Genomic DNA, 15,819 nt, shown 5'->3' on the forward strand with positions numbered 1-15,819 from the left:
TCTGCAAGAGTAGCATACACACAAAGTATTTTGTGTTTCTTCTTCCCAGATCCCAGAGGGTTGGCTACTTCTAAGGCATCCTGATATAGGATCAATCCAAATGAATTCTCTGCATGAAACAACACATTTTCTGACAAGTGTTTTCCATCCCAAACATCCTGAAGGATATCTTTAGCTTGGAATGATGTGGACACTTGTTTATGATGTTCCCTAATTGAGTCAATCTGAAATAGAGACTTGATCGTTTCTTTAATTGGAACATACTGTGCAAAACATTCTTTGCCTGCCTTATTCTGCCCCAGACAAATTGGAATTGGTTCAATGTAATTGAAATTATTTTTGAAAACTGTTTTCCTTCTCTGGTTAGTTTTCAGGGTGTGAGAATTGCATCTTCGAAAGAGATCTTCATTTTTTAATACATCAATAACGGCACTTATGTCTGCTTCATGAACCCCAAGTGTAGCCAGCCTCTCTTTCAGTTTGAAAAGTAAATGTGACTGGCTTATATCATGTATTTCTTGCAGATGTTCAACAATTGTTTGCACTGTAAAAAATTCCTGTAAAAAAACAGCTAAATTACAACAGTAAAATGCTGTTTTTTGTAAAATATGTTAATACTGTAAAAAAACAGCTAAATTACAACAGTAAAATGCTGTTTTTTGTAAAATACGGTAATACTGTGAAAAGGAAATAGTTATTTACAGTATTACCGTATGCTAAAAAGAAGTAAATCATTTTACGGTACAGAACAGTATTTTCTCAAAGCCGCCTTCAGCTCCGCCCACATTCAGATGCTGCCGTTGTAAAAAAGCCCTGAGGATTACTCTTCCCGGGTGTATCATTAACAAGGTAAGCTGCCTCAGTCAAACAAAGTGGTGTTTTGTTCTGTGGACTTTCAGATTGATTAACAGATTAGATGTCTAACTCTACACCATTAAGTTTTAGCTAGCATTGAATGTGAGAGCTGTCTGGTTCGCTACAGCTAATATTTATTTAGTAACCTAAATCAACATGTTAGCCTATATGTTAACTTAGTTAGTACAATTTTTTTTTTCATTAATTGCTTAACTATCATTTGAAGCTGCCTTTGTATTTATTCCCCTGTGGTTTATTATTATGAAGGTAATTTTTACCATATTGCGAGAATTTTTATTTGCTCCCTAGTAGCTTGATAGTGCAAGTGCAACCAGAAGGGTTGCTCACTTTGATAAATTGCTTTTGTTTGGCCTTGTGGGAGTCATTAATCATTGAAAGAATTTTTTTTTAATTGCACAAGTAGAACAGGTTGGTCTTAAATGTTAGCCCACATAATTAATTGCTGCTAATAGTGACACAAACTAATATTAATGTAGTAATTATTCATGTCTTCTACTTCTAAAGCATTCTTGGAGTTTTTATTTGGATGCATGACATCCGAATTTTAAAATGATTTGCCAGGTTTGTGGACATGAAGCTAGAACGGTTGTTGCACATGTTCGGCACATGCGAATTCACAGGCATGTAGCCAATATAGCCTTTAAGTGTGGTTTTTCAGATTGTAAAAGAACCTTCCAAAAATTTTCAGCATTTAAAACTCACACATATCGACATAAACGAAACTCTGGAATTACATCTAGGCTATTTGCCATATTAGACTTGACTTGTCATGTTGATTTATGTGATATCAGGTGTGAAAATTTGAAGAGCTTTTTTGCTCATTTGAAAACGCACATTAGGGAGGGAAAAGAAGTGTCTTGTCCATTTCAACAGTGTAACAGAAAGTTTGCAGTTGTGTCTACCTTTACTTCTCACATATCTAGGAAGCACAAAGATCATGGGGAACAAAACCTTGTTAACTCCATTGTAAACCCTGACTGCCCCTTTGTTGCAGAACAGTCTGATATGCAGATAGGTGCTCCTCCTCATTTTGAGGAAAGTACTGAAGAGGTCTGCCCAGAAATCATTGATGAACCTCTGTTCTTGAGATGTCTAGCCCAGTTTTACCTAAAACTTCAGGCCAAATGTCTGCTTCCATCCACCACTATACACACTGTAAAAAATTTACCCGTAATATTACAGTAAAATACTGGCAGCAGGGTTTCCAGCTATTTACTGTAATTTTTACAGCTTCTGTACTGTATTTTAAATTACAGTTTCTTACTGTTGTATGAAAATACATTAAAATACCGTGAATTTCTGTAAATACGGTAAAATACTGGCAGCTGTGTTTCCAGCTCTATACTGTAATTTTTACAGCTTCTGTACTGTATTTTAAATTACAGTTTCTTACTGTTGTATAAAATACATTAAAATACCGTGAATTTCAGTAAATACAGTAAAATACTGGCAGCAGGGTTTCCAGCTCTTTACTGTAATTTTACAGTTTCTATACTATATTCTGAATTACAGATTTTTACCATTGTATTAACATACCATGAAATTGACTGTCATTTTAGTGTCTGTATACTGTATTCTGAATAAATAAAAATTTTCCCCATGACAGCTGTCCAATTTAAGTAAGTAATCTGTGAAATTACTTCACTGACATACAAATTAGATTTCTAAAAAATAAACTAAACTGACCAAAAATAAGTCCAGCATAAAAATGTTCAAGTATATTATTTATTAAACAAAATGATAACAATCACAACCTCAGAACAAATTCTGTGAATTCAAACTCAATTCAGTGAATTGTCTGAATAATCTGGCAATCGATCCCGTCTCATTTTCAAACTCAAAAAAAAAAAAAAAACAATGATTAAAGGACTTATTTTTCTGGGAGAGGCCAGTAAAATTAAACTAAAATGTTCCTTTAAAAAATTAAATGTGCTAATAATAAAATAAATTTAAAAACAAAACAAAATTAAATTAAACAGCCCAAAACTGGTAAAATTTCCTCTATCTGCACACACTACTAGTGAATGCATTAGTGCGAGTGTGAAAAATTGCTTGCCTAAATGAAGTCCCACTGAAAGTCCATGAGATTCTTTAGGAGTGTGGAGACACGAGGATTTACTGTGAAAGATTTCTTGTTCACAAGTCTACCGGTCCTCTTTGAGACCACCTTGCCCCGGCTAGTCTTTGAACCCCTCTCTGGATTTATCCCAACAAAGCGCCTGGAGAGACAACAGTATAAAAATAATAATTGGTTGGTGACTTTCAGAGTGATTTGGGAAATGAAGCACGCACAAATACAGATATAAGACACAAAATGTCTTACCTCTGAATGAACTCCAAAGTACAAGATGCCTCCTCCTGGTACTGCAAGTTGAACACGTAGTACATTGCAAACAAAGTTGCAAGCCCAGTCAAGAATGCAGGTAGGATGCCCTCACAAATGACATGACCCTCAAGACTAATCATCCAGCCTTGAATGACCTGGTCTGTTCCTTGCATAAAAAAAACATTGTTTTAACTAACAATGACACATGTTATTAAAGCAAAGCAAAGCATCAGCACTCCTTGTGGATTTAGCCTGCTAAACAGTGAGTATGTGTGTGTGTGTGTGTTGGAGTGTGAGTTAGGGGTTACACAAAATAGTCAACTAGTTGATTTTACTGCTACTGGTCATGAGAATATGACACTAACAAAAAAGAAAGTCTTGAGAAGCGTGGTGTTTTCAGGGTCATACCTCCGGTTTGCTGAAGGTTAATGCAATCCAGGGCTCATTGGAAAAGGGCATGCCATGCTCTACTTGACTAGTCTGGCTTCATTGTGAATTTTTTAGGTTGGAGTTTAAAAGTCAGTTAGGGTAAGTGAGTGTGTGAGAGTGAGTGAGTGAAGGTGAGAGTTAGTTAAGTGGATGAGTATGCGTGAGACTGAATATGAGTGAGAATGAGTGTGTGTGAGTGCAAGTGAGAGTAAGTTAAGTGAGAGATTGTGACTCTGAGTGAGTCTGACTGTGCAAAAGTTACTTGACGAAGTATTTTGCATTAAAAATATAATTTTTCTCCAATTACTTAATTTGACTAAAGTATTGATAACATTGCTTTGCTGAATAAAAGTAATATGCAAAAGTCATACACAGATATACATACCAAGAAGTATCAGACGAGGACTTGCAGGGAGTGTTAGAGTCCTCTCAACATCTGCTGCAGTGGCACTGGTCTGAAGAAAATGAAAAGATTCATATCCTAAGTATAACACCGAGATTAAACACAAATTCTAACAAAAGAAAACAAAAAGTAAACTCACATCTGCATGAAAAATGAGCCCACTGGTATTCTCTTGAAAGTGTGTCATAAGTAGCTGTACAACACGGATTGGTTCCTCGACATCTTCAGTTTTCGAGAGGACAGCTTTTACATTTGCATCTTTAGATTTTGATTTAAAGTATTCTGTAATCGGTCCTCCACATTCTGCCATGGAAATCTCCAAAGCTCGCAACACATTAATCTCAGTGAGCATCTGAAAATGGCAGAAGATTGACTTCTGATTAAAGAGGTAAGGCCACTGGCTTCTCAAGTCTTGGACTGAAGGTGGTGGTGCTGTATTTAGATGCTGACGCAGAAGACAGAATGTAGTCTCCATTAGATTTTTTACTTCAGATTTCTCTACTCCACCCATTCCCTCCTGACTATAAATCTCCTGTAATCTTTGACGTTTTGCCTCCACTGTTTCCTCTGTTTCTTCAGGCGGGAATTGAGGCTGAAATCTCACACAACCATAAGTGTCAGTCGGCCTCATCTTACCTCCAGTGTTTGATGCTGAGGCTCTATGGCGTATGTTACTCTCACGGTTCAGATTCTCAATACGTGTCTTGACTTGTATAAGCAGTGATGTATAACCTCCAGCCATTACTGAACCATCAGGAAACATGTCTGCAAAACTATTAGGATACTGCCTAATAATGTTTCTACAGACAGTGAGACACTGTGCTCGTGTAGGGCACAACTCAAACTTGCGCATCTCACTTACAAGAATTCTGACCATCTGACGGCGTTCTGGAGGTTTAGGTCTCTTACCAGAGGAAATTGCTGTTTGTATTTCTGGCGGCATTTTCTCCCATGGGACTTGAAATCTTTCAGGCCATGTCTTTGCAATGTGTAATGGTCTGGTATTTGGGCTTCTGCTGTCTGTTTCTGAAGACAGTGATGTGGAGGGTGAGCTTGACTCTTCATATCCATGCGAAAGAAAAGAATCTGAATGCAGTGATGGATTAGAACATGCTGTTGGGCTGGAGAGTGGTGAATGGCTTGATATTACTTCCATATTCAAAGTGAGGGTCTCTGCCTCTGAAAGGCAACAAAATAAATAAAGGTAGAAGTTTAATTTACATTTAATTAAAATTTTCTTTACTACAAATATGTCATTAGATAAACAATAAGCAAAAAGACATAAATTATGTGGTTGTCAATCGTGGTTGAAGTAGTTTTTATAGTATTTAATAGTTAAAAGTATTTTTGCTTGCTTGATCACACCCATTTAAAGTCAAACAGCATGTTAATATGGTAATTAGTTAAATAATTTGTGGTTCAAGCAGAGGAATCTCCAAAATGTGCAAGCCAGTGCATAGATGATAACTGTTTGGTGCTATATTCGGAGCCATTTTCAAAAGGTGGAACTACATAAAACACATTCCCCATCAATATGAAGAACCATTTTGTAATGCAAACAACAATTTAAGCATGAAATGTTCTACATAGAACCATTCATTTTATTACAGAACAATTCAGGAACCATCTTTGTAGTCAGTGTAGTCTAGAACAGAACTGAAAACCACTGATCCACCCTTATGATATATTAAGGTCTACATTACCCAATTTGAAGGCCTCTAGTAGTTTCCTGAGTTGAATTACTGGCAAGACTTCACAAATATCTTCTTGTTGTACATATCGTAGGTCGTCTTTATTTTCTACTCCACAATTCTGAAGTATAGAGATCAGCTGTCCACAAGTTTCTTCAGAAATATTGGGCAAAGCCTTGAGAATGATGGCCTTTATGTCTTCAATCAAGAGGGACATCTTTGTACAAGGACAGAAAGGTATGGTGAAGAATTAGTAATGGCATGCCCCACACCATGTACTCAGGCAAGGGGTAGTAATCTAGCAGATTCTTGTGGTTAACACAGCACATTTTCCCTAATGGTTTAAGACTATAAGCACCCATGTCAGGAAGACGCACAGCCTGACGCTCCTCTGTAATAAAATGTATTTCTAAACCCTCATGAACGAGAATTACTTTAATTTTTCCCACTACAAGGTCTTCTTGTTCACCAATCAAGATGTACATGTTCTTTTTGTATTTTGTGCCCTTCACTGTAACTTCATGTGCTATCTCAGTGTTGAGAGACTCAAAGTTGAGATGCGAAACTGCTTGTCTAATCTCATCATTATAGTCACCTAAAAAAAACTCTGCGCTTTTGACCACAGCAACATCTGCTGGAAAAAAATTTCCAGCATAAAGAAATGCCTGCAACAGCTGATGTCTCTCTGCTAGGGTTCCACAAAGATTTTTAAAGTTGTGCAATTTTCTGGCACATTGCTTAAAATATGTATGTTTGCTCTCAAATCTTAGAGTCCATAGACGTATGAGAGGCCCAAAGTGAATGATCAGCTCAGGATAATGACTAAGGTAATGATGCTTGGGTTTTAGTGGTTGAGTAGGAAAGGCTTGCCTTCGAGAATACAGATATTCCTCCATTAGAACTCCTAAATAGGCTACTTGACCAGTAAAAATAGCTGGTGCACATATGAGCTCAACAATCTCTCTTAGCTGCAAAATCAGCCTCCATATTTCACTCTCACTTGGATTACTGATTTTGTCTCTGATTAAGACTGGCAGCATCCTGAGTAAACACCAGTTTTGTGCAGCATGGCCAGATAGCTTTTCTCCCCCTGCACTAACCTCACTGGGTTTGTTGTTACCATCATTACCCAAGTACTTGAATTGATTTATCCGTTGATTCAGTTCCCTATATGTGAATTGCTTGTCCACTGTTACAAGATAACGAATGTATAATGACAAATCAGAAGATACAACCCCTTCAAAAAGGTCGTGACCAAGACATGGAGGTAACCCTGGCTGACAGACATGAAAATAGCTTAGTTGATTAAACACAGAATCAAATTTGACACCACCACTGGAACTCAAAGCTGCATTATCACTCAGAGACTGGAGGTGGTCTCTATGTAACTGCACTGTTCGCTTAACGCCTTTGAAAAGGGGATCTGCTTGAAAAGTTGCTCTGTCAATGGTACAATACCTACAGAAGTATTCACTCTTACTAAAATTTTCTATGAATCCTCCTATATTATGTGCACCTGGATTGTCCCCAACAATGGAACACAATATTCCCTTGCAAACCTGTCCATCAGGAAAAGCAATGCCACCCATCTCTAGATCTTTAAGACCTTTTATCAAGGGACCCAAGACTTTCTCTTGACCAAAATGCTTGAAATCCTGCTCTCTGCAAAGTAGAACAAGCTGCAGTTGGTCAATGCTTGATCTATGATGTGGTGCAATATCTGCAAGAGTAGCATACACACAAAGTATTTTGTGTTTCTTCTTCCCAGATCCCAGAGGGTTGGCTACTTCTAAGGCATCCTGATATAGGATCAATCCAAATGAATTCTCTGCATGAAACAACACATTTTCTGACAAGTGTTTTCCATCCCAAACATCCTGAAGGATATCTTTAGCTTGGAATGATGTGGACACTTGTTTATGATGTTCCCTAATTGAGTCAATCTGAAATAGAGACTTGATCGTTTCTTTAATTGGAACATACTGTGCAAAACATTCTTTGCCTGCCTTATTCTGCCCCAGACAAATTGGAATTGGTTCAATGTAATTGAAATTATTTTTGAAAACTGTTTTCCTTCTCTGGTTAGTTTTCAGGGTGTGAGAATTGCATCTTCGAAAGAGATCTTCATTTTTTAATACATCAATAACGGCACTTATGTCTGCTTCATGAACCCCAAGTGTAGCCAGCCTCTCTTTCAGTTTGAAAAGTAAATGTGACTGGCTTATATCATGTATTTCTTGCAGATGTTCAACAATTGTTTGCACTGTAAAAAATTCCTGTAAAAAAACAGCTAAATTACAACAGTAAAATGCTGTTTTTTGTAAAATATGTTAATACTGTAAAAAAACAGCTAAATTACAACAGTAAAATGCTGTTTTTTGTAAAATACGGTAATACTGTGAAAAGGAAATAGTTATTTACAGTATTACCGTATGCTAAAAAGAAGTAAATCATTTTACGGTACAGAACAGTATTTTCTCAAAGCCGCCTTCAGCTCCGCCCACATTCAGATGCTGCCGTTGTAAAAAAGCCCTGAGGATTACTCTTCCCGGGTGTATCATTAACAAGGTAAGCTGCCTCAGTCAAACAAAGTGGTGTTTTGTTCTGTGGACTTTCAGATTGATTAACAGATTAGATGTCTAACTCTACACCATTAAGTTTTAGCTAGCATTGAATGTGAGAGCTGTCTGGTTCGCTACAGCTAATATTTATTTAGTAACCTAAATCAACATGTTAGCCTATATGTTAACTTAGTTAGTACAATTTTTTTTTTCATTAATTGCTTAACTATCATTTGAAGCTGCCTTTGTATTTATTCCCCTGTGGTTTATTATTATGAAGGTAATTTTTACCATATTGCGAGAATTTTTATTTGCTCCCTAGTAGCTTGATAGTGCAAGTGCAACCAGAAGGGTTGCTCACTTTGATAAATTGCTTTTGTTTGGCCTTGTGGGAGTCATTAATCATTGAAAGAATTTTTTTTTAATTGCACAAGTAGAACAGGTTGGTCTTAAATGTTAGCCCACATAATTAATTGCTGCTAATAGTGACACAAACTAATATTAATGTAGTAATTATTCATGTCTTCTACTTCTAAAGCATTCTTGGAGTTTTTATTTGGATGCATGACATCCGAATTTTAAAATGATTTGCCAGGTTTGTGGACATGAAGCTAGAACGGTTGTTGCACATGTTCGGCACATGCGAATTCACAGGCATGTAGCCAATATAGCCTTTAAGTGTGGTTTTTCAGATTGTAAAAGAACCTTCCAAAAATTTTCAGCATTTAAAACTCACACATATCGACATAAACGAAACTCTGGAATTACATCTAGGCTATTTGCCATATTAGACTTGACTTGTCATGTTGATTTATGTGATATCAGGTGTGAAAATTTGAAGAGCTTTTTTGCTCATTTGAAAACGCACATTAGGGAGGGAAAAGAAGTGTCTTGTCCATTTCAACAGTGTAACAGAAAGTTTGCAGTTGTGTCTACCTTTACTTCTCACATATCTAGGAAGCACAAAGATCATGGGGAACAAAACCTTGTTAACTCCATTGTAAACCCTGACTGCCCCTTTGTTGCAGAACAGTCTGATATGCAGATAGGTGCTCCTCCTCATTTTGAGGAAAGTACTGAAGAGGTCTGCCCAGAAATCATTGATGAACCTCTGTTCTTGAGATGTCTAGCCCAGTTTTACCTAAAACTTCAGGCCAAATGTCTGCTTCCATCCACCACTATAAACACTGTAAAAAATTTACCCGTAATATTACAGTAAAATACTGGCAGCAGGGTTTCCAGCTATTTACTGTAATTTTTACAGCTTCTGTACTGTATTTTAAATTACAGTTTCTTACTGTTGTATGAAAATACATTAAAATACCGTGAATTTCTGTAAATACGGTAAAATACTGGCAGCTGTGTTTCCAGCTCTATACTGTAATTTTTACAGCTTCTGTACTGTATTTTAAATTACAGTTTCTTACTGTTGTATAAAATACATTAAAATACCGTGAATTTCAGTAAATACAGTAAAATACTGGCAGCAGGGTTTCCAGCTCTTTACTGTAATTTTACAGTTTCTATACTATATTCTGAATTACAGATTTTTACCATTGTATTAACATACCATGAAATTGACTGTCATTTTAGTGTCTGTATACTGTATTCTGAATAAATAAAAATTTTCCCCATGACAGCTGTCCAATTTAAGTAAGTAATCTGTGAAATTACTTCACTGACATACAAATTAGATTTCTAAAAAATAAACTAAACTGACCAAAAATAAGTCCAGCATAAAAATGTTCAAGTATATTATTTATTAAACAAAATGATAACAATCACAACCTCAGAACAAATTCTGTGAATTCAAACTCAATTCAGTGAATTGTCTGAATAATCTGGCAATCGATCCCGTCTCATTTTCAAACTCAAAAAAAAAAAAAAAACAATGATTAAAGGACTTATTTTTCTGGGAGAGGCCAGTAAAATTAAACTAAAATGTTCCTTTAAAAAATTAAATGTGCTAATAATAAAATAAATTTAAAAACAAAACAAAATTAAATTAAACAGCCCAAAACTGGTAAAATTTCCTCTATCTGCACACACTACTAGTGAATGCATTAGTGCGAGTGTGAAAAATTGCTTGCCTAAATGAAGTCCCACTGAAAGTCCATGAGATTCTTTAGGAGTGTGGAGACACGAGGATTTACTGTGAAAGATTTCTTGTTCACAAGTCTACCGGTCCTCTTTGAGACCACCTTGCCCCGGCTAGTCTTTGAACCCCTCTCTGGATTTATCCCAACAAAGCGCCTGGAGAGACAACAGTATAAAAATAATAATTGGTTGGTGACTTTCAGAGTGATTTGGGAAATGAAGCACGCACAAATACAGATATAAGACACAAAATGTCTTACCTCTGAATGAACTCCAAAGTACAAGATGCCTCCTCCTGGTACTGCAAGTTGAACACGTAGTACATTGCAAACAAAGTTGCAAGCCCAGTCAAGAATGCAGGTAGGATGCCCTCACAAATGACATGACCCTCAAGACTAATCATCCAGCCTTGAATGACCTGGTCTGTTCCTTGCATAAAAAAAACATTGTTTTAACTAACAATGACACATGTTATTAAAGCAAAGCAAAGCATCAGCACTCCTTGTGGATTTAGCCTGCTAAACAGTGAGTATGTGTGTGTGTGTGTTGGAGTGTGAGTTAGGGGTTACACAAAATAGTCAACTAGTTGATTTTACTGCTACTGGTCATGAGAATATGACACTAACAAAAAAGAAAGTCTTGAGAAGCGTGGTGTTTTCAGGGTCATACCTCCGGTTTGCTGAAGGTTAATGCAATCCAGGGCTCATTGGAAAAGGGCATGCCATGCTCTACTTGACTAGTCTGGCTTCATTGTGAATTTTTTAGGTTGGAGTTTAAAAGTCAGTTAGGGTAAGTGAGTGTGTGAGAGTGAGTGAGTGAAGGTGAGAGTTAGTTAAGTGGATGAGTATGCGTGAGACTGAATATGAGTGAGAATGAGTGTGTGTGAGTGCAAGTGAGAGTAAGTTAAGTGAGAGATTGTGACTCTGAGTGAGTCTGACTGTGCAAAAGTTACTTGACGAAGTATTTTGCATTAAAAATATAATTTTTCTCCAATTACTTAATTTGACTAAAGTATTGATAACATTGCTTTGCTGAATAAAAGTAATATGCAAAAGTCATACACAGATATACATACCAAGAAGTATCAGACGAGGACTTGCAGGGAGTGTTAGAGTCCTCTCAACATCTGCTGCAGTGGCACTGGTCTGAAGAAAATGAAAAGATTCATATCCTAAGTATAACACCGAGATTAAACACAAATTCTAACAAAAGAAAACAAAAAGTAAACTCACATCTGCATGAAAAATGAGCCCACTGGTATTCTCTTGAAAGTGTGTCATAAGTAGCTGTACAACACGGATTGGTTCCTCGACATCTTCAGTTTTCGAGAGGACAGCTTTTACATTTGCATCTTTAGATTTTGATTTAAAGTATTCTGTAATCGGTCCTCCACATTCTGCCATGGAAATCTCCAAAGCTCGCAACACATTAATCTCAGTGAGCATCTGAAAATGGCAGAAGATTGACTTCTGATTAAAGAGGTAAGGCCACTGGCTTCTCAAGTCTTGGACTGAAGGTGGTGGTGCTGTATTTAGATGCTGACGCAGAAGACAGAATGTAGTCTCCATTAGATTTTTTACTTCAGATTTCTCTACTCCACCCATTCCCTCCTGACTATAAATCTCCTGTAATCTTTGACGTTTTGCCTCCACTGTTTCCTCTGTTTCTTCAGGCGGGAATTGAGGCTGAAATCTCACACAACCATAAGTGTCAGTCGGCCTCATCTTACCTCCAGTGTTTGATGCTGAGGCTCTATGGCGTATGTTACTCTCACGGTTCAGATTCTCAATACGTGTCTTGACTTGTATAAGCAGTGATGTATAACCTCCAGCCATTACTGAACCATCAGGAAACATGTCTGCAAAACTATTAGGATACTGCCTAATAATGTTTCTACAGACAGTGAGACACTGTGCTCGTGTAGGGCACAACTCAAACTTGCGCATCTCACTTACAAGAATTCTGACCATCTGACGGCGTTCTGGAGGTTTAGGTCTCTTACCAGAGGAAATTGCTGTTTGTATTTCTGGCGGCATTTTCTCCCATGGGACTTGAAATCTTTCAGGCCATGTCTTTGCAATGTGTAATGGTCTGGTATTTGGGCTTCTGCTGTCTGTTTCTGAAGACAGTGATGTGGAGGGTGAGCTTGACTCTTCATATCCATGCGAAAGAAAAGAATCTGAATGCAGTGATGGATTAGAACATGCTGTTGGGCTGGAGAGTGGTGAATGGCTTGATATTACTTCCATATTCAAAGTGAGGGTCTCTGCCTCTGAAAGGCAACAAAATAAATAAAGGTAGAAGTTTAATTTACATTTAATTAAAATTTTCTTTACTACAAATATGTCATTAGATAAACAATAAGCAAAAAGACATAAATTATGTGGTTGTCAATCGTGGTTGAAGTAGTTTTTATAGTATTTAATAGTTAAAAGTATTTTTGCTTGCTTGATCACACCCATTTAAAGTCAAACAGCATGTTAATATGGTAATTAGTTAAATAATTTGTGGTTCAAGCAGAGGAATCTCCAAAATGTGCAAGCCAGTGCATAGATGATAACTGTTTGGTGCTATATTCGGAGCCATTTTCAAAAGGTGGAACTACATAAAACACATTCCCCATCAATATGAAGAACCATTTTGTAATGCAAACAACAATTTAAGCATGAAATGTTCTACATAGAACCATTCATTTTATTACAGAACAATTCAGGAACCATCTTTGTAGTCAGTGTAGTCTAGAACAGAACTGAAAACCACTGATCCACCCTTATGATATATTAAGGTCTACATTACCCAATTTGAAGGCCTCTAGTAGTTTCCTGAGTTGAATTACTGGCAAGACTTCACAAATATCTTCTTGTTGTACATATCGTAGGTCGTCTTTATTTTCTACTCCACAATTCTGAAGTATAGAGATCAGCTGTCCACAAGTTTCTTCAGAAATATTGGGCAAAGCCTTGAGAATGATGGCCTTTATGTCTTCAATCAAGAGGGACATCTTTGTACAAGGACAGAAAGGTATGGTGAAGAATTAGTAATGGCATGCCCCACACCATGTACTCAGGCAAGGGGTAGTAATCTAGCAGATTCTTGTGGTTAACACAGCACATTTTCCCTAATGGTTTAAGACTATAAGCACCCATGTCAGGAAGACGCACAGCCTGACGCTCCTCTGTAATAAAATGTATTTCTAAACCCTCATGAACGAGAATTACTTTAATTTTTCCCACTACAAGGTCTTCTTGTTCACCAATCAAGATGTACATGTTCTTTTTGTATTTTGTGCCCTTCACTGTAACTTCATGTGCTATCTCAGTGTTGAGAGACTCAAAGTTGAGATGCGAAACTGCTTGTCTAATCTCATCATTATAGTCACCTAAAAAAAACTCTGCGCTTTTGACCACAGCAACATCTGCTGGAAAAAAATTTCCAGCATAAAGAAATGCCTGCAACAGCTGATGTCTCTCTGCTAGGGTTCCACAAAGATTTTTAAAGTTGTGCAATTTTCTGGCACATTGCTTAAAATATGTATGTTTGCTCTCAAATCTTAGAGTCCATAGACGTATGAGAGGCCCAAAGTGAATGATCAGCTCAGGATAATGACTAAGGTAATGATGCTTGGGTTTTAGTGGTTGAGTAGGAAAGGCTTGCCTTCGAGAATACAGATATTCCTCCATTAGAACTCCTAAATAGGCTACTTGACCAGTAAAAATAGCTGGTGCACATATGAGCTCAACAATCTCTCTTAGCTGCAAAATCAGCCTCCATATTTCACTCTCACTTGGATTACTGATTTTGTCTCTGATTAAGACTGGCAGCATCCTGAGTAAACACCAGTTTTGTGCAGCATGGCCAGATAGCTTTTCTCCCCCTGCACTAACCTCACTGGGTTTGTTGTTACCATCATTACCCAAGTACTTGAATTGATTTATCCGTTGATTCAGTTCCCTATATGTGAATTGCTTGTCCACTGTTACAAGATAACGAATGTATAATGACAAATCAGAAGATACAACCCCTTCAAAAAGGTCGTGACCAAGACATGGAGGTAACCCTGGCTGACAGACATGAAAATAGCTTAGTTGATTAAACACAGAATCAAATTTGACACCACCACTGGAACTCAAAGCTGCATTATCACTCAGAGACTGGAGGTGGTCTCTATGTAACTGCACTGTTCGCTTAACGCCTTTGAAAAGGGGATCTGCTTGAAAAGTTGCTCTGTCAATGGTACAATACCTACAGAAGTATTCACTCTTACTAAAATTTTCTATGAATCCTCCTATATTATGTGCACCTGGATTGTCCCCAACAATGGAACACAATATTCCCTTGCAAACCTGTCCATCAGGAAAAGCAATGCCACCCATCTCTAGATCTTTAAGACCTTTTATCAAGGGACCCAAGACTTTCTCTTGACCAAAATGCTTGAAATCCTGCTCTCTGCAAAGTAGAACAAGCTGCAGTTGGTCAATGCTTGATCTATGATGTGGTGCAATATCTGCAAGAGTAGCATACACACAAAGTATTTTGTGTTTCTTCTTCCCAGATCCCAGAGGGTTGGCTACTTCTAAGGCATCCTGATATAGGATCAATCCAAATGAATTCTCTGCATGAAACAACACATTTTCTGACAAGTGTTTTCCATCCCAAACATCCTGAAGGATATCTTTAGCTTGGAATGATGTGGACACTTGTTTATGATGTTCCCTAATTGAGTCAATCTGAAATAGAGACTTGATCGTTTCTTTAATTGGAACATACTGTGCAAAACATTCTTTGCCTGCCTTATTCTGCCCCAGACAAATTGGAATTGGTTCAATGTAATTGAAATTATTTTTGAAAACTGTTTTCCTTCTCTGGTTAGTTTTCAGGGTGTGAGAATTGCATCTTCGAAAGAGATCTTCATTTTTTAATACATCAATAACGGCACTTATGTCTGCTTCATGAACCCCAAGTGTAGCCAGCCTCTCTTTCAGTTTGAAAAGTAAATGTGACTGGCTTATATCATGTATTTCTTGCAGATGTTCAACAATTGTTTGCACTGTAAAAAATTCCTGTAAAAAAACAGCTAAATTACAACAGTAAAATGCTGTTTTTTGTAAAATATGTTAATACTGTAAAAAAACAGCTAAATTACAACAGTAAAATGCTGTTTTTTGTAAAATACGGTAATACTGTGAAAAGGAAATAGTTATTTACAGTATTACCGTATGCTAAAAAGAAGTAAATCATTTTACGGTACAGAACAGTATTTTCTCAAAGCCGCCTTCAGCTCCGCCCACATTCAGATGCTGCCGTTGTAAAAAAGCCCTGAGGATTACTCTTCCCGGGTGTATCATTAACAAGGTAAGCTGCCTCAGTCAAACAAAGTGGTGTTTTGTTCTGTGGACTTTCAGATTGATTAACAGATTAGATGTCTAACTCTACACC

The 15,819-nt window shown here is 37.1% G+C and overlaps 2 protein-coding genes across 6 annotated transcripts in view; both read right to left on the bottom strand.

The window, feature by feature from the left end:
* The window catches only part of LOC143509894 (uncharacterized), a 15,366-nt gene extending 12,297 nt beyond the window's left edge, over nt 1-3,069 (bottom strand). The window contains exon 1 of the mRNA XM_076998741.1: nt 2,933-3,069. The gene's annotated coding sequence lies outside the window, so the exon portion shown is untranslated. The remainder of the gene's footprint in view (nt 1-2,932) is intronic.
* LOC143509895 (uncharacterized) overlaps nt 2,588-15,819 on the bottom strand; it is a 15,368-nt gene continuing 2,136 nt past the window's right edge. Inside the window, exons 1-7 of one of the 5 annotated variants that reach the window (XM_076998744.1) lie at nt 13,180-13,317; nt 12,386-12,655; nt 5,738-5,942; nt 4,174-5,213; nt 4,017-4,086; nt 3,200-3,362; nt 2,588-3,095 (exon numbers count right to left, since the gene is read on the bottom strand). In XM_076998744.1, the coding sequence (XP_076854859.1) occupies nt 2,933-3,095; nt 3,200-3,362; nt 4,017-4,086; nt 4,174-5,213; nt 5,738-5,942; nt 12,386-12,547 (1,803 nt within the window). In that variant the 5' untranslated portion in view covers nt 12,548-12,655; nt 13,180-13,317 and the 3' untranslated portion in view covers nt 2,588-2,932. Of the gene's footprint in view, nt 3,096-3,199; nt 3,369-4,016; nt 4,087-4,173; nt 5,214-5,737; nt 5,943-10,031; nt 10,540-10,643; nt 10,813-11,458; nt 11,529-11,615; nt 12,656-13,179; nt 13,385-15,819 lie in introns of those variants that run through there. The other 4 variants (XM_076998747.1, XM_076998749.1, XM_076998748.1 and 1 more) reach the window with 4 other exon arrangements.

The sequence above is a fragment of the Brachyhypopomus gauderio genome, chromosome 3 (assembly GCF_052324685.1).
Source record: "Brachyhypopomus gauderio isolate BG-103 chromosome 3, BGAUD_0.2, whole genome shotgun sequence".
Classification (NCBI taxonomy): Eukaryota; Metazoa; Chordata; class Actinopteri; order Gymnotiformes; family Hypopomidae; genus Brachyhypopomus; species Brachyhypopomus gauderio.